At 41.5% G+C, this 23,031-nt stretch overlaps 1 protein-coding gene across 1 annotated transcript in view; it reads left to right on the top strand.

The window, feature by feature from the left end:
• Positions 1-23,031, top strand: part of JAK1 (Janus kinase 1) — a 62,337-nt gene that overhangs the window by 25,689 nt on the left and 13,617 nt on the right. Inside the window, exons 3-13 of the mRNA XM_054285728.1 lie at positions 295-493; positions 2,141-2,264; positions 6,559-6,709; positions 7,700-7,863; positions 7,998-8,331; positions 9,699-9,872; positions 12,417-12,574; positions 14,815-14,938; positions 16,663-16,849; positions 18,300-18,406; positions 20,471-20,617. Coding sequence (XP_054141703.1) covers positions 295-493; positions 2,141-2,264; positions 6,559-6,709; positions 7,700-7,863; positions 7,998-8,331; positions 9,699-9,872; positions 12,417-12,574; positions 14,815-14,938; positions 16,663-16,849; positions 18,300-18,406; positions 20,471-20,617 — 1,869 coding nt within the window. The remainder of the gene's footprint in view (positions 1-294; positions 494-2,140; positions 2,265-6,558; positions 6,710-7,699; positions 7,864-7,997; positions 8,332-9,698; positions 9,873-12,416; positions 12,575-14,814; positions 14,939-16,662; positions 16,850-18,299; positions 18,407-20,470; positions 20,618-23,031) is intronic.

Genomic DNA, 23,031 nt, shown 5'->3' with positions numbered 1-23,031 from the left:
TTTTCCAGCCAAGGAGGTGCTGAAGGATGTGAAAGTTATTTCTGCTTTGAGGAGAGAAACCTTGCAGGAAAGCTGTGGCACCACCAGAAGAGAAGGGAATGATTTGGAGCACAGTTCCCAGAACCAGAATAATCACTGACATTTCTTTTTTCCTGTTTTCACCTGGTTGGTTTTGGATAAATCCCCACCTGAGGGTGTGGAGGATGCTGGTGCCCAGCCAGCAGTGATGGGTTTGTGTCCTGACAATCCCAACTCCCCTCACGTTTCCCTTTGCTCTTTTCTCTGCACTCCCAGTATCTCAACGTAAAAGAAGATTGCAAAGCCATGGCTTTCTGTGCAAAAATGAGGAGCACCAAGAAAAATGAGCTCAACCTGGAGGCTCAGCACCAGGGGCTGGAAATCCTCTTCTACCTGCAGGACAAAGCCCCCCTCTGTTACTCCAGCGGGGAGTTCACCTCGGAGGAGCTGTGCATTGAGGCTGCCCAGAAGTGCTGTGAGTGTTTGGGTTCATTTCAGCTCCCAGGGGCCTGGCAGCAGCCAGAGTCAGGCATCCTCTGTGGGGCAGTCAGAGGAAGAGCCTCCCCATCCCAATAAATCCCCACTAAGCTGCTCTGACCTCGTGTGCATCCCTCACGTGGCAGGGCTGTGCTGTGCTCCTCCCTCTGGGCTGGGCTCAGCAAACACCTGGAATTCCACAGGAAAAGTGGATTTAATATCTGCTTGATCTCACAGCACAGTGGGATTTTGTATTTACAGTTCTGAGGTTCTTTTCCCATGGAACACCAAACCTTACCAGCTGCTGTGGGGTGTGAACGGGGGAACTGGGCAGGAATTTTCCTGCAGCTCTCAAATGTTTTCTTTGATTCTTGGAATCCCCTTCAGCTCATTTGCCTAATTGCTCCTCTTCCATAGGAATGGCTGAAATGATGGAAATCTGCAGGACAAACCTCACCAAAGGACTGCTTATATTGTTTTTTAAGAGATTTAAGTGAGGGGTATTTAACACCCACCTATTTATGTTGGTGTGCAGGAGCTTCTCTTTGGGGGCTCTGAACCCACAGATGGTGCAGCTGCTCCAGAGCTGGGACAAGGAATTCCAACACATCTGGGATGGAGTAACCATCCATCCCAAACAGGTCTGGGATGGAGTGAACATCCATCCCAAATAGATCTGGGATGGAGTAACCATCCATCCATCCCGAAGAGATCTGGGATGGAGGAAACATCCATCCCAAAGAGATCTGGGATGGAGTAACCATCCATCCATCCCAAAGAGATCTGGGATGGAGTAAACATCCATCCCAAACAGGTCTGGGATGGAGTAAACATCCACCCCAAACAGATCTGGGATGGAGGAAACATCCACCCCAAAGAGATCTGGGATGGAGGAAACATCCACCCCAAACAGGTCTGGGATGGAGTAAACATCCATCCCAAAGAGATCTGGGATGGAGGAAACATCCACCCCAAACAGATCTGGGATGGAGGAAACATCCACCCCAAACAGGTCTGGGATGGAGTAAACATCCACCCCAAAGAGATCTGGGATGGAGGAAACATCCACCCCAAACAGATCTGGGATGGAGTAAACATCCACCCCAAACAGGTCTGGGATGGAGTAAACATCCATCCCAAAGAGATCTGGGATGGAGTAAATGCAGAGTTAAATCAGATCAGCCCATTAATGTCAAAGTCTGTTCTTAGCTGGAACAGACCAAAGCTTTCTCTGTGGAACCACCAACTTTCAGCTGGTTTGCCAAGACCTCCTTTCACCTCTGGGGGTTGAATTTATTAACAAAATAAAGCTGAGAACAAAGTTGTGGGTTTGGTAAAACTCCCTTTTCTGTGACCTGGACAAAATGAAGGTTATAAGTAATTTCTTTGGAGCTTAGACTTCGGGCAAAATCAGGATTTGAGGATCACTTTAAGAGCAGCAATCTCTGTTAAATCCACCCCAAACCCCATGGGTTGAACCCAGGTGACAGCTCCACCTCAACCTTTCCTCCCCAGTATGTGTTTCAGGCTGATCCCAGTATCAGTTTCTTTTCATGATCCAATATTTGCTTTATGCTTTTGTGTTTTGGGGCGTGGATGTGCCCTGGAGCTTTGTGATTCATCCATTTGTGTGTTTTTGTGCCAGCTGTGTCCCCTCTGTGCCACAACCTCTTTGCTCTGTATGATGAGAACAAAAAGCTCTGGTATGCACCAAACCAGCTCTTCAAGGTGGAGGAAAAATCATCCTTCAGGCTCCATTATCGCATGAGGTAAGGAAGGAAACACCTGGAAAATGGGATTTATTCATTCTGAGCTCTCTGGAGAAGCAGGGAAGCAGCACCAAAATCAGCAGCTGGGTTTGCACAGCTTAGAGGAGAGATGAGCAGCAGGAGCCTCAAACATCTCCTGATTTCTTTTTGCATCTTTGGGGTTTAATCTTTAAAAAAAAGAGTTGGAAAAGCTGGAGAAGTTGTTTTCACAAAGCTGGGAGTGAGCAAGGTCAAAGTAAATTGAAAAATTGGCTCCAAACCACTGGGTTTGTGTCAGTGCTTTTAGGGTTGAATTTCCATTTGAAGTGTTCCAGAGCAGTGGATTAACTGTACATGAGCATTCAGAAAAGAAATTTAAAAAGAAATTTAAAAAATTATTTAAAATGTTTTTAATACAGCGATGGATTAGCTGTACATGATCATTCAGAAATGAATTTTTGTTTAAATATTCATTAACATTTTTTTTATACAGTGATGGATTAACTGTTCATGATGATTCAGATTGAATTTTTTAAATTTTAAATTTTTTAATTAAAAAAAAGGGGTTTTTTTGTTAATAGAGCAGTGGATTAACTGTACATGATCATTCAGAAATGAAATTTTAAAAAATTTAAAAATTATTTAAAATGTTTTTAATACAGTGGTGGATTGACTGTACATGATGATTTAGATTGAATTTTTTAAATTTTAAATTTTTTAATTTAAAAAAATTAGTTTTTAAAAAAAATTAATAGAGCAGTGGATTAACTCTATATGATGATTCAGAAGTGATTTTTAAAAAAAATTTAAATAAAAATTTATTTAATTTTTTTAATACAGCAATGGATTAACTGTACATCATCTTTCAGAAATGAATTTTTAAAATTTTTAAATTTTTTCATTATAAAAAATTAGTTAAAAAAAAAGACCAGTGGATTAACTCTACATGATAATTCAGAAATGAATTTGTAAAAACAAAATTAAATTTTGAACTTAATTTTTAAAATGTATTTTGTTTTTAATAGAGCAGTGAATTATCTGTACATGATAATTCAGAAATGAATTTTTAAAAATAATTTTAAAGAAGTATTTTAAATTTAAATTATTTTAATTTTTTTAATACAGTGGTGAATTAAGTGTATGTGGTCATTCAGAAATTAATTTTTTTAATTTAAAAATATTTTAATTTTAAAAAGTTTTAGTTTTTTTTAATTAATAGAGCAGTGGATTAACTGTTCTGTTACTGTTTAGAATTTTTACTGATTAACTGTACTGTAATTGTTTGGGTTTATTTAATTAAAAAATTCTAGTTTTTCAGAAAAATTTAATAGAGCAGTGGATTAATTGTACATGATAATTCAAAAATGAATTTTTAAATTTTTTTAAATTTAGTTTGGTTTTTTTTTTAAATAGAACAGTGGATTAACTGTACATGACAATTCAGAAATGAAATAATTTGTATTTTTGCTTACATTGATAGGTTTTAGTCATGTCCTTTATAGTGAAATCTCTAAAATGAACGATGTGCCTGGGCTGAGATGTTTGTGGGGCTTTGACTTTTCTCCCTCTGCTGAGAACTTTTTGTTTTCTGTGTGAATTTCTCCTCCTCTGCCCTAAATCAGTGCCAGATGCTGCTGCACTTTGGTGATGTTTAAAGGGCTTTTCACAGAAACTCTCTGAGCTCCCTGTGGTTTTCTCACTTGCCTCAAGTTCTATTTATTGCATTTTTTTAAAAATGAGAAACCCCAGGATTTTGTAATATCCTGGAGTCATTGCTCAGAGAGGAGGAGAATTTAACCCTTCCATAGCTGGGTTTGGGTTTTGCTGTGGGAAAGGGATCCAGTTCCTTTCTGGGGGGGTTTTGGAGGCAGATTGTGGGATTTTGTGGATCTCTGTAGTATTTGGGTAGTATTTTTGTGGATCTCTGTAGTATTTTTGTAGTATTTTGTGGATTTCTACAGTATTTTTCTATTATCTGTATAGGATTTCTGTAGTATTTTGTGGATTCCTATAGTATTTTTGTAGTATTTTGTGGATCTCTGTAGTATTTGTGTAGCATTTTGTGGATCTCTGTAGTATTTTGTGGACCTCTGTAGTATTTGTGTAGCATTTTGTGGATCTCTGTAGTATTTGGGTAGTATTTTTTGTGGATCTCTGTAGTATTTTGTGGATCTCTGTAGTATTTTTGTAGGATTTTTTGGATTTCTACAGTATTTTTCTATTATCTGTATAGTATTTTTGTAGTATTTTGTGGATTTCTGTAGTATTTTTGTAGTAGTTTGTGGGTTTCTGTAGTATTTTTGTGGTATTTTGTGGATTTGTGTTTCTTAGTAAAGAAAGTTTAAAATTTTTAATACGTAGAGTTTTAGCATCTCCCCCTCTTGTTTGAATTATGAATACTGTATTGATAACATTGCTAATTATTTGTTGTATATATATTTGATTGAATTTTATATTTTATTATTTCATTAAAATTTTATAATACTGCTGATTTTTATCCTTATAAAGGAACTTCAAGTTTATAATTTTTTATAAAATTATATAACTTTTATATAACTATATATAGGTGGGTGAAATACAAGGGTTGTCATTTTTACGTAATCTATATTTGTGTGGGTGTGTTTTTTGTTTGTGGAGTGGTTAGTGTTTTTTTTTTACTTGACAGAGCTTTATATTTTTTATTGAAATTTACTTAGATTTTGTATTTGTGAAAATATAAGTCAACTTCTGTTTTTTTGTAGGGATTGGAGGATTTTATTTAAATTTTGGAAGTGCAGAATGGGGCTAGATAATAAAATATTAAATGAAATTATAATAAATAATATAACATATAATAAAATAATATGTAAGGTAATAATAAAGAATACAATAGATAATAAAAATACAATATATAATAAAACATCATATAATTTTATAATAAGTAATACAATATATAATGTAATTTAAATATAATATGATTATAATATAATATAATATAATATAATGTAATATAATATAATATAATTTAAATTAAATTAAATTAAATTAAATTAAATTAATTTTGTAAAATTGCAAAGGGATATGTAAGCTAATGATGAATGGTGATGGAAGATGCTCTGAGGGAGGGCTGGGGCTCAGGGGCACAATTCCCTCCCCAGCTCCTTGGGAATGGGGAAATTCGCGTTCCTGTTCCTGTTGTGGAAGTGAAATCCCCAAAATGTCTCCCAGGAAGCCCTGGAGCTTTCCAAGGAAAAGATTCTCCTGGATTTCCCCATCCCTCAAACAATGGGGCCCCAATTGTTTTTGTGGTGTTAATCAGAGCAGTTAATTAGGGAAAGGAGCAGAGTCTCCTCTCAGTCCCAAACAATGCCCAGACCTTGCCCATGATTATTTTCAGGAAATAACAGAAGAATTGCAGTTATTAATTCTGACTCCTCTTCTGCAGGAGAACAGGGAAGCAAAGTCATTTCCCCTGGGTTTCAGCAGGGTTTGCTTTGCTCTGCTCTCCAGCCCTCAGCCCAGGGAGTCCTGGAGGCTCCTCTGGTTCTTGTCAGGAGTTTCTGGCTCAGTTTTGGGTTGGAGTTCTTGCCTAAGAAAAGCTCAACTAAAAATACTCATTTTATTTTGCTGAAGATCCTGACTTTGCACTGAGGTTGGGCCTCTCCAGCCTTGACACTGGAGATTTGGGGCTTCATAAATGTCAGTCCCAAACTGGTTCGGACTGGGAGGGACCTTAAATCCCATCCCATCCCATCCCATCCCATCCCTGGACACCTCCCACTGTCCCAGGCTGCTCCAGCCTGGCCTTGGGCGCTGCAGGGGTCCAGGGGCAGCCACAGCAAATCTGGGAATTCTATTCCAGGGCCTGCCCACCCTCCCAGCCAGGAATTCCTTCCCAATGTCCATCTAAATCTACCCATTTTCATCTTAAATTCATTCCCTGTGTCCCATCCCTCCATCCTTGTCCCCAGTCCCTCTGCAGCTCTCCTGGAGCCCCTTCAGGCCCCGAGCTCTCCCTGGATCCTTCTCCTCTCCAGGTGAACATTTCCAAAATTCCCAAATCTGTATTTCCTCACAGGAGAGGTGCTCCATCTCTCTAACAAAAAAAAAAAAAAAAAAAAGGAAAAAAACCCTAATAATCCATAATAATTGTACATTTTCCCCCAGTTCCTCAGGCCAGGAACATGCTGGAATGTTGCACTACTTAACCTTGAAATTTGGGCAGAAATTTGAACAATTCTTGCTTTGAGCTGCTTTACTTTCCAAAACCCAGATTATCTTGTAGAAATGGAGGCTTTTCCCAAGGCATTTTTCAAGTTTCTGGCTTTTTTGGCAGATACTATTTCACCAACTGGCACGGGACGAGCGAGAGCGAGCCCTCGGTGTGGAGACACTCCCCCAGGAGGGCCAAGGCCTATGACAAGAAGCTGGCCCCAGAGGGGACCCCCATCCTGGATGCCAATTCCCTGGAATACATGTTTGCCCAGGTTGGAATTGTCTCTCATGCTGTATTCCCATAAATCAAAATTTTATGGGATTTTTATCCTATAAAAACTGTGGCGTTCTGCTTTAAAAGCCTCTTTCTAAGCTCCTAAAATACACACTATGTATCCTGTTAGTACTGGAAAGATTTTTCTTTTTGCTGCTGCCTGGTGGAGAGGAGAGGATTTGCTCCTTCATGCAGCAAATCCTCTCTCCCAACCAAAAAATTATTTTATTTTTATAGATATTTTCTTCTAAAGTGAATTATTTGTGTTTTATACGCTCTCAGTCACCTTTTGTGGGACATTTGCACAGAGTTGGGGCTGGAGAGGAGCAGCAGCAGGGGAAATCTGGCAGGGCTGGGTGCTTTTAATGAGGCTTTTTTACTGGGTGGTGTTAAAGATTGATAAACATTTACTGATAACCCCGTGGTGATAAAGTTTGATAACCTCACTGCAGTTTTGCTCTCCTCTTGTGCTTTCCAAAGGATTTTTCAAACCAAAGCTGTCAGGTTTCACCAAAATTTGGAAAATTCAGGTTGATGAAAGAGCAAATTGAATGCACAGATGAAATCCCATTTACTGTTGGTTCTGAGTAGAATTCCTGCAGGATTTTTACACTGGGAACCACAAGGAAGGAGAATTCCAGGGAAACATTAAAGCAATGAGGCACAGAAATGTCTTTGCTCTTTGATAACCAAACACTTTCCAGACTGTCCCAGAGCAAGGCTTGGCTTGGAGATGAATCCAGGACAGGCTTTGGATGGGAAGGGCAGGGATAAAGCAGAGGCACAAAGTTGGTTTTGTGGAGCAGAAAATAAATATTGAAGGTACTAAAAGGGGCCAGGGATGGTGATTTCTGTAGTTCATTTTTAAAAAGTGAATTTTTGGTGGGCTGATTTCTCCTTGCCCAAGGATCCTGGCATGAATTCCTGGCTCAGGGACAAACTCTGGGGAAGATCAACTGGGTAATTTGGGGTTTTTTGTTGTGTTCAGGGCCAGTATGACCTAGTGAAGGGCCTGGCACCCATCCGAGACCCCAAAAACGACCAGGAGGTCCATGAGATAGAGAATGAGTGTCTGGGGATGGCTGTCCTGGCCATCTCCCACGATGCCATCAAGAAAAATGTGAAGCTGCCAGAGCTCCCTAAGGACATCAGGTGAGCTGGGATCCACCCTCTGTCCCTGCTGCCTCTGCTGCTCTCCCAGGAGGAATTTAATTTAATTTAATTTAATTTAATTTAATTTAATCAATTCAATTAATTGTAATTTAATCCCTTGCTTCTCCTCCCAGTTACAAGCATTATATCCCTGAGACTCTGAACAGGACCATCAGGCAGAGGAATTTCCTGACCAGGATTCGGATCAATAACGTTTTCAAGCATTTCCTCAAGGAGTTCAACAACAAAACCATCTGCAACAACAGCGTCTCCCCCCGGGACCTGAAGGTGAAATATTTATCCACCATGGAGGTCCTGACCAAGTATTATGGGGCAGAGATCTTTGAGACCTCGTTCCTGCTGATCTCTGCTGAGAATGAGATGAATAAATTCAACTGTGGCGACAACGAGAAGTACGAGGTGATGGTGACAGGGAACAACGGCATCCAGTGGAGGCTCAAGCCAAGTGTGAGTAGCCTGAGGAATGGGAATTCAGGGGGATTTGGGGACAGGACAGTGCTGAAAGGTGCCTGTGGGCTTCAGACACAGCTTTGCGTTGGAGGGGCTTTTATAGGATTGCAGCATTGTCCAGGTTGGAAGGAGCTCAGGCAGTTCCAGCCCAACCCCTTTTTAGGCTTGGAGACCAGACCAAGCTCAGGACTTTTATCCAAGACTGAGCACTGGACAATCTCTGTGGGCAGCCCTTTTACCAGGAAAATGAAACACCCTGTGAAAAACATCCCAGAACTAAATGGATTTATTCTAGGCATTAGAATAATATATATTCTATATATTATATTATTAATATAGAATTTATATTAATTTAATAATCAATACTATAAATCTAGTCTAATTAATAATGAATTTATATTATTCTATATATTAATTTTATAATTTATATAATATTTCTATTCTATCATTCTAACTCATAAGCAATGAATTGATATTACTGTCTTAGAATGAATTTTTGGTTTAGAGTAATTGTATTACAATACATTACATTCTATATTTTATATTATTGTATATATTAATTTTATAATTGATATAATTATTATATAATTCCAACTAATAAATAATTAATGTTACTATTCTAGAATGAATTTTTGGTATAGAGCAAATGTATTAGAGTACAATATATTATATATTTCATGTTATTATATTTATATTATTATTCTCTAGTTTATATTATTTTTATAATTTCTATAATAATTCTATTCTATAATTATAATTAATAAATAATTGATATCATCATTTTAGAATGAATTTTTGGTTTAGAGTAAAAGTATTACAATACATTATATTCTATATTTTATATTCTATAATTGAGTTTAATGTTATAATTTTTACAATAATTCTGTTCTAAAATTCTAAATAATAAGTAATTAATTTATATTATTATATATAAGTAATTATATATAATAATATAATATTATATAATTATATAATATAATAATATATATTATATATATATAATTATATAATATAATAATATATATCTAATTAATAAGTAATTAACTTTTATTATTATTCTATAATGAATTTTTGGTTTAGAGTAACTGTCTTGCAATACATTATATTATATATTTTACATTATTATTCTATAATTTAGATTAATTTTATAATTTATACAACAACTATATAAATCTAATTAACAAATAATTATTTTTATTATTTTATAATTTAGATTAATTTTATAATTCATATAATAATTATTGTTTATAATTGTAACTAATACATAATTAATTTCTATTGCTATTCTATAATGAATTTTTGGTTTAGAGTAGAACCACTGTGCTAAATTTTGACTGAAGCTTTTATCCCAAATACCTTTGCAGCCCGTCCAGACAGAGAAAGAGAAGAAGAAGAAATCCGACGGCAAAGGCAAAAAGGAGGAGGAGAAGCACAAACTGCGGGAGGCGTGGAACAGCTTCTCCTACTTCCCTGAGATCACCCACATCGTCATCAAGGAGGCCACGGTCAGCATCAACAAGCAGGACAACAAGAGGATGGTGAGCACGGCCAGGAGGGCTCAGGGGAGCATTTCAAACCCTCCCGCTGAGTTTGTGCCTTCTCCTCAGCTGGGGCTGCCTCAGCTTCCCTGGAGCCTGGCCTGGAGTCCCTGCTGGGTCACTTCATTCCCTGCTGGGGCATTGAATTTCATTAATTCCCTGCTGGATCACTTAATTCCCTGCTGGATCACTTAATTCCCTGCTGGATCACTTAATTTCCTGGTAGATCATTTAATTCCCTGGTGGATCACTTAATTCCCTGGTGGACCACTTAATTCCCTGGTAGATCATTTAATTTCTGCTGCATCGCTTTATTCCCTGCTAGATCACTTAATTCCCTGGTGATAATTTAATTTCTGCTGCATAATTTCATTAATTCCCTGGTGGATCACTTAATTAATTCCTTAGTGGATCACTTAATTCCTTAGTGGATCACTTAATTCCCTGCTGGATCACTTAATTCCCTGGTAGATCATTTAATTCCCTGGTGGATCATTTAATTCCCTGGTGGGTCACTTAATTCCCTGGTGAGCATTTAATTTCTGCTGGAACTTGTAATTAATTCCCTGGTGGATCACTTCATTAATTCCTTAGTGGATAATTTGATTAATTCCCTGGTGGATCACTTAATTCCCTGGTAATCATTTAATTTCTGCTGGATCATTTAATTAATTCCCTGCTGGATCACTTAATTAATTCCTTAGTGGATCATTTAATTAATTCCCTGCTGGATCATTTAATTCCCTGCTGGATCACTTAATTCCCTGGTAGATCATTTAATTCCCAGGTGGATCACTTAATTCCCTGCTGTATCATTTTATTTCCTGCTGGATCATTTAATTAATTCCCTGCTGGATCATTTAATTAATTCCCTGCTGGATCACTTAATTCCCAGGTGGATCACTTAATTCCCTTTTGGATAATTTTAATTCCCTTCTGGATCAGTTAATTCCCTGCTGGATCATTTAGTTCCTTGGTGGATCGTTTAATTCCCTGCTGGATCACTTAATTCCCTGCTGGATCCTTTCTCTTCCATGGGGAGCCAGGCTGGTGTTGGGCACAAGGTGACAATTAAGGGACATTTTGAGTGTAAATAACACCAAAAGTGCTGGACTTGACACTGGGCACAGCAAAAATGGTGTTCAAAGTGCAGCTGTGTCCACACTGGCACAGAATTTTCCTCATAAATCCCATGAGGAATTCCAGAATTTGTGACAGTGGAGCCAGGGCAGGGAATGGCCACTAAATCCCATCCTCCTATAGCCAGAAGTGGCTGATGGATATTCCTCATTAATCCAAATATTCCAGGGATGTTCCAGCATTCCTGGTGTCCTGACGCCAATATTTTATAATATAGTTTATTACTAATATACTGTGTCAGTAATAGTGCCTTGTGCACTTCACTGTGTGAAGCCAATGATAAATAAAACCATCAAAGAAATTTTTACAGACCAAAAAAGAGGGGGAGATGTGGAAAATTAATTTTAAAGGATTTCAAAACCTGACAGAAAGCTCCCACTGTTTTGTACTTCTTTGTGCAAACTCTGAGATAAAGTGTGCTGATTAAGAATGCCATAGAATAAAGATGGCATTGTTGAGAGAGATTGAACTAGAAACAAGTTTCAATAAGTTTCAAAAGATGGCCTTGCAAAAACACCAGATATTTTAGAGAATTAGAGCTGTGAAAGATGCATTGTAGCAGGAGAATGTGGGGGAAAAATATAGGTCATTGGTATTAAATATAGGTAAAATATAGGTGATTTCTGTTCAATATAGGTAAAATATGAGTAAAAATATAGGTGATTGGGTGAAATATAGATAAAAGTATACGTAAAATGTTGGTAAAAATATATGATTGGTGTTAAATATAGGTTAAAGTATAGGTTAAAATATAGGTGATTGGTGTTAAATGTAGGTAAAAATATAGGTAAAAATACAAGTGATTGGTGTTAAATATAGGTAAAAATATAGGTATAAACATAGGTGATTAGTGTTAAATATAGGTAAAAATATAGGTAAAATATGGCTAAAAATACAGGTGATTTGTGTGAAATATAGGTAAAAGTATAGGTAAAATATAGGTAAAAATATTGATGATTGGTGTTAGAAGTATTAGCAGCATTATGTGGCAAAAATTAATTTATAAAAACATTTCTAAGGTGTTGTAACCAGGAAATAGATTCTGATAGAATGGTGTAGAGTTTTGCATCTCTTATGTATCACCCTTCAACGAGACTGATAATGGAATAAAATATTTTAAAACTTTTCTTAAAAAAAACTTTTTTTGTTGGGTGATAGCGTCCTTATGTTGCTCTTATGTGTAAGATTGCACCTTATGTATGCTCCTCTCTTTGAGCCTTCCTGGCAGTGAAAATTCCAGGAATTTTAGGCTTTTTTCTGCTTTATTGCCATTCAATTAGAAAACCTTCACTGAGGAGCAAGGGATAAGCTGGTGCAACACATCCCCAAGGTTTTGGGAGGAAGTTTGAAATGTTTTTAAAGCTGAATTGTGTGTGACAAGCTGTGGTGTGGCTGTGCTGGCAGGAGCTGCGGCTGGGCTCGCACGCCGAGGCGCTGTCCTTCACCTCGCTGGTCGATGGCTACTTCAGGCTCACTGCAGACGCCCACCACTACCTGTGCACGGACGTGGCTCCTCCCCTCATCCAGCACAACATCAAGAACGGCTGCCACGGCCCCATCTGGTCAGTCCCTGTGCATTTTGGGGTTATGGGCACATCTGGTCAGTCCCTGTGCATTCCGGGGTTATGGGCACATCTGGTCAGTCCCTGTGCATTCCGGGGTTATGGGCACATCTGGTCAGTCCCTGTGCATTCTGGGGTTATGGGCACATCTGGTCCCTTCCTCCTTCATTTTGGGCTCATCTGGTCAGTCCCTCCTGCATTTTGGGGTTTATGGACACATCTGGTCAGTCCCTGTGCATTTTGGGGTTTATGGGCACATCTGGTCAGTCCCTGTGCATTTTGGGGTTATGGGCACATCTGGTCAGTCCCTCCTGCATTTTGGGGGTTTATGGACACATCTGGTCAGTCCCTGTGTATTTTGGGGTTATGGGCACATCTGGTCAGTCCCTGTGCATTTTGGGGTTTATGGACACATCTGGTCAGTCCCTGTGCATTTTGGGGTTATGGGCACATCTGGTCAGTCCCTGTGCATTTTGGGGTTATGGGCACATCTGGTCAGTCCCTGTGCATTTTGGGTTTCATGGACCCATCTGGTCAGTTCCTCCTTCATTTTGGGCCCATCTGGTCAGTCCTTCCTGCATTTTGGGGGTTTTGGGCCCATCTGGTCGGTCCCTCCTTCATCTTGGGGTTCATGGACCCATCTGGTCAGTCACTTCTGCATTTTGAGGTTTGTGGGCCCATCCGGTCACTCTCTTCTGCATTTTGGGGTTTTGTTTTTGATCATTCCTCTCATGGTGAATCCACTGAGGAAATGAGGGGTTTGGGTGGGTGGTGGTTACCAAAATTTCATTTTATTAAAGGAAAAAATGAGTGTTTCTCTCCTTTCTCATCTGTAAACTCAGTGTTTCTGCACTCAAGGAGTGTTCTGAGAGTTTTCTCCATGGACACATGGGAATATTTTAGGTAGAGAGTGGAAGTGTCTCTTCACTCACCCCAGTCCTTGACTGGATGAACAAAGCCTTGGGTTTTTAAACACCTAAAGGAATTCTCTTCCCTCCACCCACCCTTATGGCTTTCCCTTTATTGGGAAAAATTTGATTCTTATTAATTATTTTATTTTAATTAATTTTTTTATTATTATTCCCTTTATTTTTATTTATTTATTATTCCCTTTATTTCCATTTTTTCCTTTATTTCCTTTATTCCCTTTATTCTCTTTATTCCCTTTATTTGAGCTGCAAACTGTAGAAATCCTGGAGTTCACCTGCACAGTGTTGGATGCAGAATTCCAACCTTTATGGCTTTCCCCTTTATTGAGAACATTTTGATTCTTATTTATTATTTTATCCATTTTCTTTCTTTATTTTTATTTTTTTATTATCCCCTTTATTGTTATTTATTTATTATTCCCTTTATTTTCCTTTATTTCCCTTTATTTCCCTTTATTCCCTTTATTCCCTTTATTTCCTTTATTCCCTTTATTCACTTTATTCTCTTTATTCCCTTTATTTGAGCTGCAAACTGTAGAAATCCTGGAGTTCACCTGCACAGTGTTGGATGCAGAATTCCAACCTTTATGGCTTTCCCCTTTATTGAGAACATTTTGATTCTTATTTATTATTTTATCCATTTTCTTTCTTTATTTTTATTTTTTATTATCCCCTTTATTGTTATTTATTTATTTATTATTCCCTTTATTTTCCTTTATTTCCCTTTATTTCCCTTTATTCTCCTTTATTTTCCTTTATTTCCCTTTATTTCCCTTTATTTACTTTATTCACTTTATTCACTTTATTCACTTTATTTAAGCTGCAAACTGTAGAAATCCTGGAGTTCACCTGCACAATGCTGGATGCAGAATTCCAACCTTTATGGCTTTCCCCTTTATTGAGAACATTTTGATTCTTATTTATTATTTTATTTATTTTAATTTGTTTTTTTTATTTTATTATTATTCTCTTTATTGTTATTTATTTATTATTCCCTTTATTTCCCTTTATTCCCTTTATTCTCCTTTATTTCCCTTTATTCCCTTTATTCCCTTTATTTAAGCTGCAAACTGTAGAAATCCTGGAGTTCACCTGCACAGTGTTGGGTGCAGAATTCCCTTTATTAAATCCTTCCTCCCTTGCTCTGTGCAGCCCAATGTGAGCCATGCACCCTTAAATCCCACTTTCATAACAATATCAATATTTCTAAGTCGCTGTTACCCCCCAAACAGAGGTTTGCACTCTGTCCCACCCCAAAATGAGAATTTTGGCTGCTCCTTGCTGTATTTCTCCCTCTCCATTCCCTTGCAGCACGGAATATGCCATCAACAAGCTGAGGCAGGAGGGCAACGAGGTGGGCATGTACGTGCTGAGGTGGAGCTGCACCAACTTCAACCACATCCTGATGACTGTCACCTGCCTGGAGGGCTCAGAGGTACAGGAGGAGTCTGCTCCCAGCAGGAATCTGCTCCCTGGGGATGGGGATTTGCAGGGAAGGGTAGATATAAGTGTAATTGTGTCAGGAACCCACGTGTTAAAAAAGGAACCCGCTATGCTGCAGCAAAACGTTTAGAATTGGACAACATTGTAACTAGACTAGTGAAGAGATTTTTGCTTTTATTTCTACCACATCAGTTTCAAAATACAAAATGGAGACATGACAGCTCACTGATCTACGCTAAAAAGTCTCTTCTGGGAGGGCTGATACAAAAATACATAAAATCATCTCAGTCTAGATTTCAGCCAATCACACACAGAAAACACATATTGACAAGCATTTTATCTAATCTTATAAAACACACATAATGATAGTTAAAACAAAGACTGGTTCATAAGAGACAAAGAACAAAGTTCTATTCATGCTAATAGAAGAACTCTAAAGATATACATTAAATAACTTTGTTGCTTCTACAGAGGTCGATTGTTGTTTGTCACGTCTACTGCTTGGGAAGCTTTTCTGCTTGCATGGAAAACTTTTCTGCAATGCTAACAAAACTCTAATCTAAGGCCTACATACTTTTTTTAACCATTTCCTAAAAATCCTCTAACCTTATGGATTCCAACAGGGATTGTCCTCAGGGCACCCACCCTGAGCTCTGGGCAGGGAATTGGCTTTTCCTCCCAGCCCTTTGTGCCTTCTCTCCAAATGGGATTAATTAAATCCAGAGCAGCTCCATTCCTCCCAGTCAGACATGATAAAAATGAAGAATTCTAAACTCCTGACATGGAGAATTTGTCACTTCACCTTGCCTTGAGCATGGTGCAGCTTCCCTGGAGCCTTTCTGGACATGGATTTAATTCCTTTCATGGATTTTATTCCCACACCAGCCTCAGCTGGAAGCCTGCAGCTGGCTTGGTGGTTTGGGAGGATATTTAAAGTGTTCACACAAGAATAATAATAAATAACAAATTAAATAATACATAGTAAATAAAGTAGTAAATAATAGATAACAAACAATAAATAATAACAAAATAAATCCTTCTCTTAGCAAAAAATGGTCATGGAATCAGTGGTGAGTCAGGAAGAGATATTTGATACTGGGTGTATCTCCTGTAGATTTAAAAAAAAAAAAATATGATCAGGTCTCTCTTTTAGCAGTGAAACAAGAAAGGAATTTTGTCTTGGAAAAGGGGGAAGGGGGAGGTGACCCAAAGCTGCAGAGGGGAGATCCTGAGAGCTCCTGGTGTGGGGAAGTTCAGGAGTTCAGCCCTTCCCCAGTGAAACTGGAGGATCTCAACACCAGCTGAAATCTCGTTGAGCAGTCTGGGGTGGGAGAGGGAGTTTTGCTATTTTTAAATTGAGATTTTGAAACCCTGCTCCAGATTCTGCAGTTCTTGACCAGACAAAGAGAAAAAATCATCCAGAAGAGGGAAGACTTCTGCATAACCTCAGGCTCTGCAAACAAAAAAAAAAAAAAGCTGTAATTTGAGCTTTGATTGCATCTTTATGTTGTTGCTCTTCTCTCTGAGCCTTCCTGGGAGTGAAAATTGCAGGAATTTTGGGTTTTTTTCTGCTCTGTTGCAGTTTGATTAGAGGACCTTGACTTAGGAGCAGGGGATGAGCTGCAGTGATGCCAAAGTTTTGGGAAGCTTTGATGGCTTTACAAACAATCCTTCACTGCAGTGATCCTATTTCCTTTCTTTTCCCTCCACCCCCAGGTGATGAATAACTCAGGCCCCTACAAGAACTTCCAGATCGAGGTGAAGAAGGGGGGGTACTTCCTCCATGGCTCCAACAAATCCTTTGCATCCCTGAAAGACCTCATGGACCACCTGAAGGGGCAGATCCTGCGCACAGACAACATCAGCTTCACCCTCAAGAGGTGCTGCCAGCCCAGACCCAGAGGTAGCCTGGCCTTGCAGGGTTTTCTTGTTGCAAGGGATCAATCTCCAGACTCCTTTCGTGTATTTTAGTGCTGTATCCTGGTGTGAAGCTCTTAAAAAAAATTTAAAGATTTTTCTTTCTCTGGGGAGGAATTTTGTCAGATGCCGTGGGCAGGTTTGAGGAGGGGAAAAGAGGGTTGGGATCTCTTGGTCTGCTCCCCCTGTGAGCTGCTGTTTAATAACTCATCTGCACCAGGCAACAGGGAAGGGTTTTGGTCCCTAAACCGATGTCCTGAAGAGCCTGGTGGCAGGAAATCATCTGTGAGGTGCCATCTGAGGGACAATGGGGCAGCTGTTGGGTGCTGCCAGCCCTCTCTGGAGCTGTTTGCTATGAACTCTGAGCCTTGCACTGGGTTTGGTGTGCCAGAGGAAGCACAGTGGGGTGATTGTGCTGAGCTGATAATGGTTTCCTGTTCGAGCAGGGGAATAACTGAGCCACATCAATCACCTGCTGCTCTGGGGCTTTGGGACAGTCCCTGAGCTCTCACTCTGCACCCAGAGCATGGCTCAGGCTCTGGAGCAGGGGCACGCTGCACTTCTGATATTTTGGTTTCATTTTGATGGCTGGATTTGGGATAAAATGAAATAAAAAGGGTCAGGGAGTTGATTGCCCACTTCAGCTCCTCCCTGGCTGTAGCTGCAGCAGGATTCAGTGCATGTTCCCTGTTCTGTCCCTTCCCTGGTGGGTTTTTTCCTTATTTTTGAATATTTCATCAGATATTGACAAAGAAGTGAATGCAGGGGATGCAGGACTGAAGCAGGGTGTGGTGATTCCTGGTGACTCCAGAATTCCAGAGGATGATTTAGCCCCAGTGCCAGGTTCTGCTCACAGCAGGAGGAAGCCCAGATGCCCACTCACATCCCCGTCCCAGTAAATAATGCCAGGAGGGCAGAATTCATGTGCAAAACCTGCATCTGCCCTGCAGCAGTGGGAAGTGGATTTTTGAGCCTGTTCCTTCTGCTCATTGCCCATCCCCAGCTGGATTCCAGAGCCCTGGGAGCACTGTTGGTGCTTCCCAGAGTAGAGGGAGTTTGGAAGGGGGTGAAGAGGAAATGAGGCTCCCCCTTGCACACTGGAGAGGAGATGGCCCTGCTGCAGGAGGGGGTAGAGGATGTTTTATTCCATTTTATCCCATGTACAGCACAGCTATTTTCTCTTTCAATCTTTGTGCAGAAAACTGTTCAGTTGTTCAAAATCACCCTGATCTGGCTGATAATAACTCTGTAATTAAATGTAAACATGAAACTGTGCTGTAGTGATTTCTCTGTTGAATGAGAAGAAATCGAAGCCAAGTTTATTTTCCCCACTTTTTTGGGGGGATTTTATGCCTTTCCATCCATGTTGGTGCTGGGAGGGGGCAATGCAGTTTCTCTGGAAAGCTTTAAGGATATTTTCTGCCCCTGCCTTGCAGAAATCTCCAACCTGCTGGTGGCCACCAAGAAGGCCCAGGAGTGGCAGCCAGTGTATCCCATGGGGCAGCTGAGCTTCCACCGCATCCGCAAGGAGGAGATCGTGCAGGTGGGAGCCTGGGGGGGGGGGCTGGCATGGGGGAGCCCCCAGAACCTTGGGGGGTCATCTGAAGCTTGGAGTCAAACCCAGGGTTTGGCCTGAGACCTTGGGAAAGGCTCCCAAACTGATGTGCCAGAAGGGAGGATGTGGATTTATGAAATAAATGTGTATTTTTAAAGCAGAGACACGTTAAGCTAAGTACAGGAAAGTTTAGAGTTTAAGAGATAGAAAGAATAAAAGTAGTTACAAAGGTAACAAGGAGTTTAGAATGCAGGTTTGCTGTTGTAGGTTTGCTATAACATGATTGGCTAAGAAAGCTCACAGGAGTCCATAAGACCAAATATGTAAGGATTGGGTCAAAAGCATAAATATCCTTGCTGGCAGTGTTTTATTGGTTAATAAACCCTTAAAAGGATCGTGACTGAAGGGCTTGTGACCCTCTGAGCCGTGCAGTGAAGATGTGAGCCCAGCTCACCCTTCCTGCCTGTGCAGAAGATAAGAAAAATAAATCCCATCATCTGAAGCAGCTCAGAGGTCCCATCTCTAACTCATCCAAATTCCCCCAGGTGCTGAGCTGCCCTGGGAGCCAGGAGTGTGGCTGTCCCTGAGCCCTGCAGGGACACCAAAGCAGCCCTGCTGCCTGCCCTGCCCCTCCCAGCTCCCCTCAGCAAACTGCAGCTGCAGCTTGATTTATTTTTGATTGATTTGTTTGGGTTTAGGCCTCTGCTGGCAGAATCCTGCTGCTTGTATGGCTTTGTGTGGACAAAGAGGAGCTCAGGAGTGATGCCTTTCACTGGAAATGAAATTGATATTCAAGTTTTCTAATGGAAAAGAGGGGTTTTAAGGTCATTTCTTGGGAGTCTTAAGAGCTGGTTTGTTGTGGGTGTATTTTTTAAAGCCTGACTTATCAGAGAAACAGAGGTTTAAGACAATATTCTACAGTAAAAAAGGTGAGGTGTTCAAAAGCTCTGAGCAGTCAGAATTCTGTGTTTAAGCCTCCCCAAAATTTCAAATTTCCCCTTGTCTGTAGTTATTCAGGTCACCTGAATGAACCTCAACAAACACACAGGGCCTTGAATACACTTAAATCAGATTTAATGTTGCCAAAAGAGCTCTTAAGTCACGCCCTTGGCTGCTTCTGTGAAATAAAAAGATACTGGGGATTTTTTAGTTGCATCACTGCAGACAGAGATTGGGTTTGGGTTGGTGTTTACAGTCAGCATCCTGCAAAAATATCCTAAGGCAGGATGTTATTTTGGAGGAAATTGCTTCCCCAAACAAAGCCTTGCAGTGAAATATTACTTCCTCTCACTTTTGGAAACACATTAAAGATCACCTCAGCAGCACTTTGTGAATAAGAGCCCCAGCTGTTGTTTATTCTTTTGTTTAGTCTGGGAGTGCTCAATCCCAGGGAACCTGTTGGGTGATGTGGAGGTGCAATATCCAAGGAATTCATGTGGGGAGGATGCTCAGAGCTTGATACCTCAGGGTTTGGTTTTTCTATTTTCACACTCTGTGCTGCTTTAGTGTGTGGGGCTGGGTTCACATCAGGGATGCTGAGCTCTGTGCACAGAGCAGGGAGACAAAACAATTCCTGCTCCAGCTGGGCACCAAGGACAAATGATCCCAATCTCAGCCCAGGAGCACAAACACCGTGGGCTGGAGAGAGAAAAACAAGCAGGGTGGGACTGCAGGGGCTAAAGCTGCAATGGGACAATGAACTGCAAGGTGCAAATGGAGCAGAACTGATCCCAGGGACAGAGCCCGTGCCCCTCGTGCATTTTGGGGCCATTTTGGTTCATCTTGGGTGCAGCCCTGGCTGGGCTCTGGTGCTGCCCAAGGTGGATCCATAGAGGAGATGCTGTGAATAAATCCCTGCTTTATTCTGGGACTCTGCTCTGGGGCAGCCTGCACGAGGCCCCAAGCTCTCTGAACAAAAGCAGCTCCACTCATTGGGTTCTCACAGCAACAATTTCCGTCTGTAACCAGATCAGACAGAAATAAGTGCAGATTCCCGTAAATATTTGTGTAAATCTTGTTGCTTCCTGCCTGACAAACCCTGCTTTGTCTCAGGGAGAACACCTGGGGAGGGGCACCAGGACCCAGATTTACTCAGGGATGCTCAGCCTCAAGGACGATGAGAACGAGGGGTATCAGAGCGAGAGAGAGATCCGAGTCCTGCTCAAAGTCCTGGACCCCAGCCACAGGGACATTTCCTTGGCAAGTTCTTTTCTTTTTTCTATCTTTTCTTTAATATAAGACATAAAACATTGATTAATTTTGTTTTATAAATTATATAGGGATATGTAAGATAATGACATAAGCTGTTATTACTAAGGTTTTTAGTTACAAATATAAAGAAACATCCAAGTAAAATAATATGTGTAACAAAGAAGAATGTAATAGTAATTAGGAATTAATTAGATGATACACATAATCGATAACACATGTGAAATTAGATAATTATCAAGTATTAAAGCATTGTATGTTATCTTAGAGTCTGTAACAGTTGATAATTTTTAAATTAGAGAATTGGAAAATTGTCTAAATAGCAATTCTCTAAGTTCTCTTTAAAAACAAATTCAGTAATTATATCAATACAGTTAAATTATTAAGCTAAAGTGACTTAAATATTATTTTGATTTAGAAAACACCTAGGTTTGTTTTCAGATACCTGATGAAGATAGGACTAAAGTGCTGCTGTTCCTGTGTGTGTGCCTGACCCAGGGGTGTTTGTGTGCCTGACCCAGGGCTGTCTGTGCTGCTGTTCTGTGTGTGTGCTGACCCAGGGCTGTCTGTGCTGCTGTTCCTGTGTGTGTGTGCCTGACCCAGGGCTGTCTGTGCTGCTGTTCCTGTGTGTGTGTGCTGACCCAGGGCTGTCTGTGCTGCTGTTCCTGTGTGTGTGCCTGACCCAGGGCTGTCTGTGCTGCTGTTCTGTGTGTGTGTGCCTGACCCAGGGCTGTCTGTGCTGCTGTTCCTGTGTGTGTGTGCCTGACCCAGGGCTGTCTGTGCTGCTGTTCCTGTGTGTGTGCTGACCCAGGGCTGTCTGTGCTGCTGTTCCTGTGTGTGTGCTGACCCAGGGCTGTCTGTGCTGCTGTTCTGTGTGTGTGTGCTGACCCAGGGCTGTGTGTGCTGCTGTTCTGTGTGTGCCTGACCCAGGGCTGTCTGTGCTGCTGTTCTGTGTGTGTGTGCTGACCCAGGGCTGTCTGTGCTGCTGTTCCTGTGTGTGTGCTGACCCAGGGCTGTCTGTGCTGCTGTTCCTGTGTGTGTGTGCTGACCCAGGGCTGTCTGTGCTGCTGTTCTGTGTGTGTGTGCTGACCCAGGGCTGTGTGTGCTGCTGTTCTGTGTGTGTGTGCTGACCCAGGGCTGTGTGTGCTGCTGTTCTGTGTGTGCTGACCCAGGGCTGTGTGTGCTGCTGTTCTGTGTGTGCCTGACCCAGGGCTGTCTGTGCTGCTGTTCTGTGTGTGTGTGCTGACCCAGGGCTGTCTGTGCTGCTGTTCTGTGTGTGTGTGCTGACCCAGGGCTGTCTGTGCTGCTGTTCCTGTGTGTGTGCTGACCCAGGGCTGTCTGTGCTGCTGTTCTGTGTGTGCCTGGCCCAGGGCTGTCTGTGCTGCTGTTCCTGTGTGTGTGTGCTGACCCAGGGCTGTCTGTGCTGCTGTTCCTGTGTGTGTGTGCTGACCCAGGGCTGTCTGTGCTGCTGTTCTGTGTGTGTGTGCTGACCCAGGGCTGTCTGTGCTGCTGTTCCTGTGTGTGTGCTGACCCAGGGCTGTCTGTGCTGCTGTTCCTGTGTGTGTGTGCTGACCCAGGGCTGTCTGTGCTGCTGTTCTGTGTGTGTGTGCTGACCCAGGGCTGTCTGTGCTGCTGTTCTGTGTGTGCTGACCCAGGGCTGTCTGTGCTGCTGTTCCTGTGTGTGTGTGCCTGACCCAGGGCTGTCTGTGCTGCTGTTCTGTGTGTGTGTGCTGACCCAGGGCTGTCTGTGCTGCTGTTCTGTGTGTGTGTGCTGACCCAGGGCTGTCTGTGCTGCTGTTCCTGTGTGTGTGTGCTGACCCAGGGCTGTCTGTGCTGCTGTTCTGTGTGTGTGTGCTGACCCAGGGCTGTCTGTGCTGCTGTTCCTGTGTGTGTGTGCTGACCCAGGGCTGTCTGTGCTGCTGTTCTGTGTGTGTGTGCTGACCCAGGGCTGTGTGTGCTGCTGTTCCTGTGTGTGTGCTGACTCAGGGCTGTCTGTGCTGCTGTTCTGTGTGTGTGTGCCTGACCCAGGGCTGTCTGTGCTGCTGTTCTGTGTGTGTGTGCCTGACCCAGGGCTGTCTGTGCTGCTGTTCCTGTGTGTGTGTGCTGACCCAGGGCTGTCTGTGCTGCTGTTCTGTGTGTGTGTTCTGACCCAGGGCTGTCTGTGCTGCTGTTCTGTGTGTGTGCCTGACCCAGGGCTGTCTGTGCTGCTGTTCTGTGTGCCTGACCCAGGGCTGTCTGTGCTGCTGTTCTGTGTGTGCTGACCCAGGGCTGTGTGTGCTGCTGTTCCTGTGTGTGTGTGCTGACCCAGGGCTGTCTGTGCTGCTGTTCCTGTGTGTGTGCTGACCCAGGGCTGTCTGTGCTGCTGTTCCTGTGTGTGTGTGCTGACCCAGGGCTGTCTGTGCTGC

This window comes from Melozone crissalis, unplaced genomic scaffold (assembly GCF_028551555.1).
Source record: "Melozone crissalis strain CALT ecotype California unplaced genomic scaffold, PUWL_Pcris_2 ptg000045l_1, whole genome shotgun sequence".
NCBI classification, from domain to species: domain Eukaryota; kingdom Metazoa; phylum Chordata; class Aves; order Passeriformes; family Passerellidae; genus Melozone; species Melozone crissalis.
This window is presented reverse-complemented; position numbering and strand designations above follow the sequence as displayed.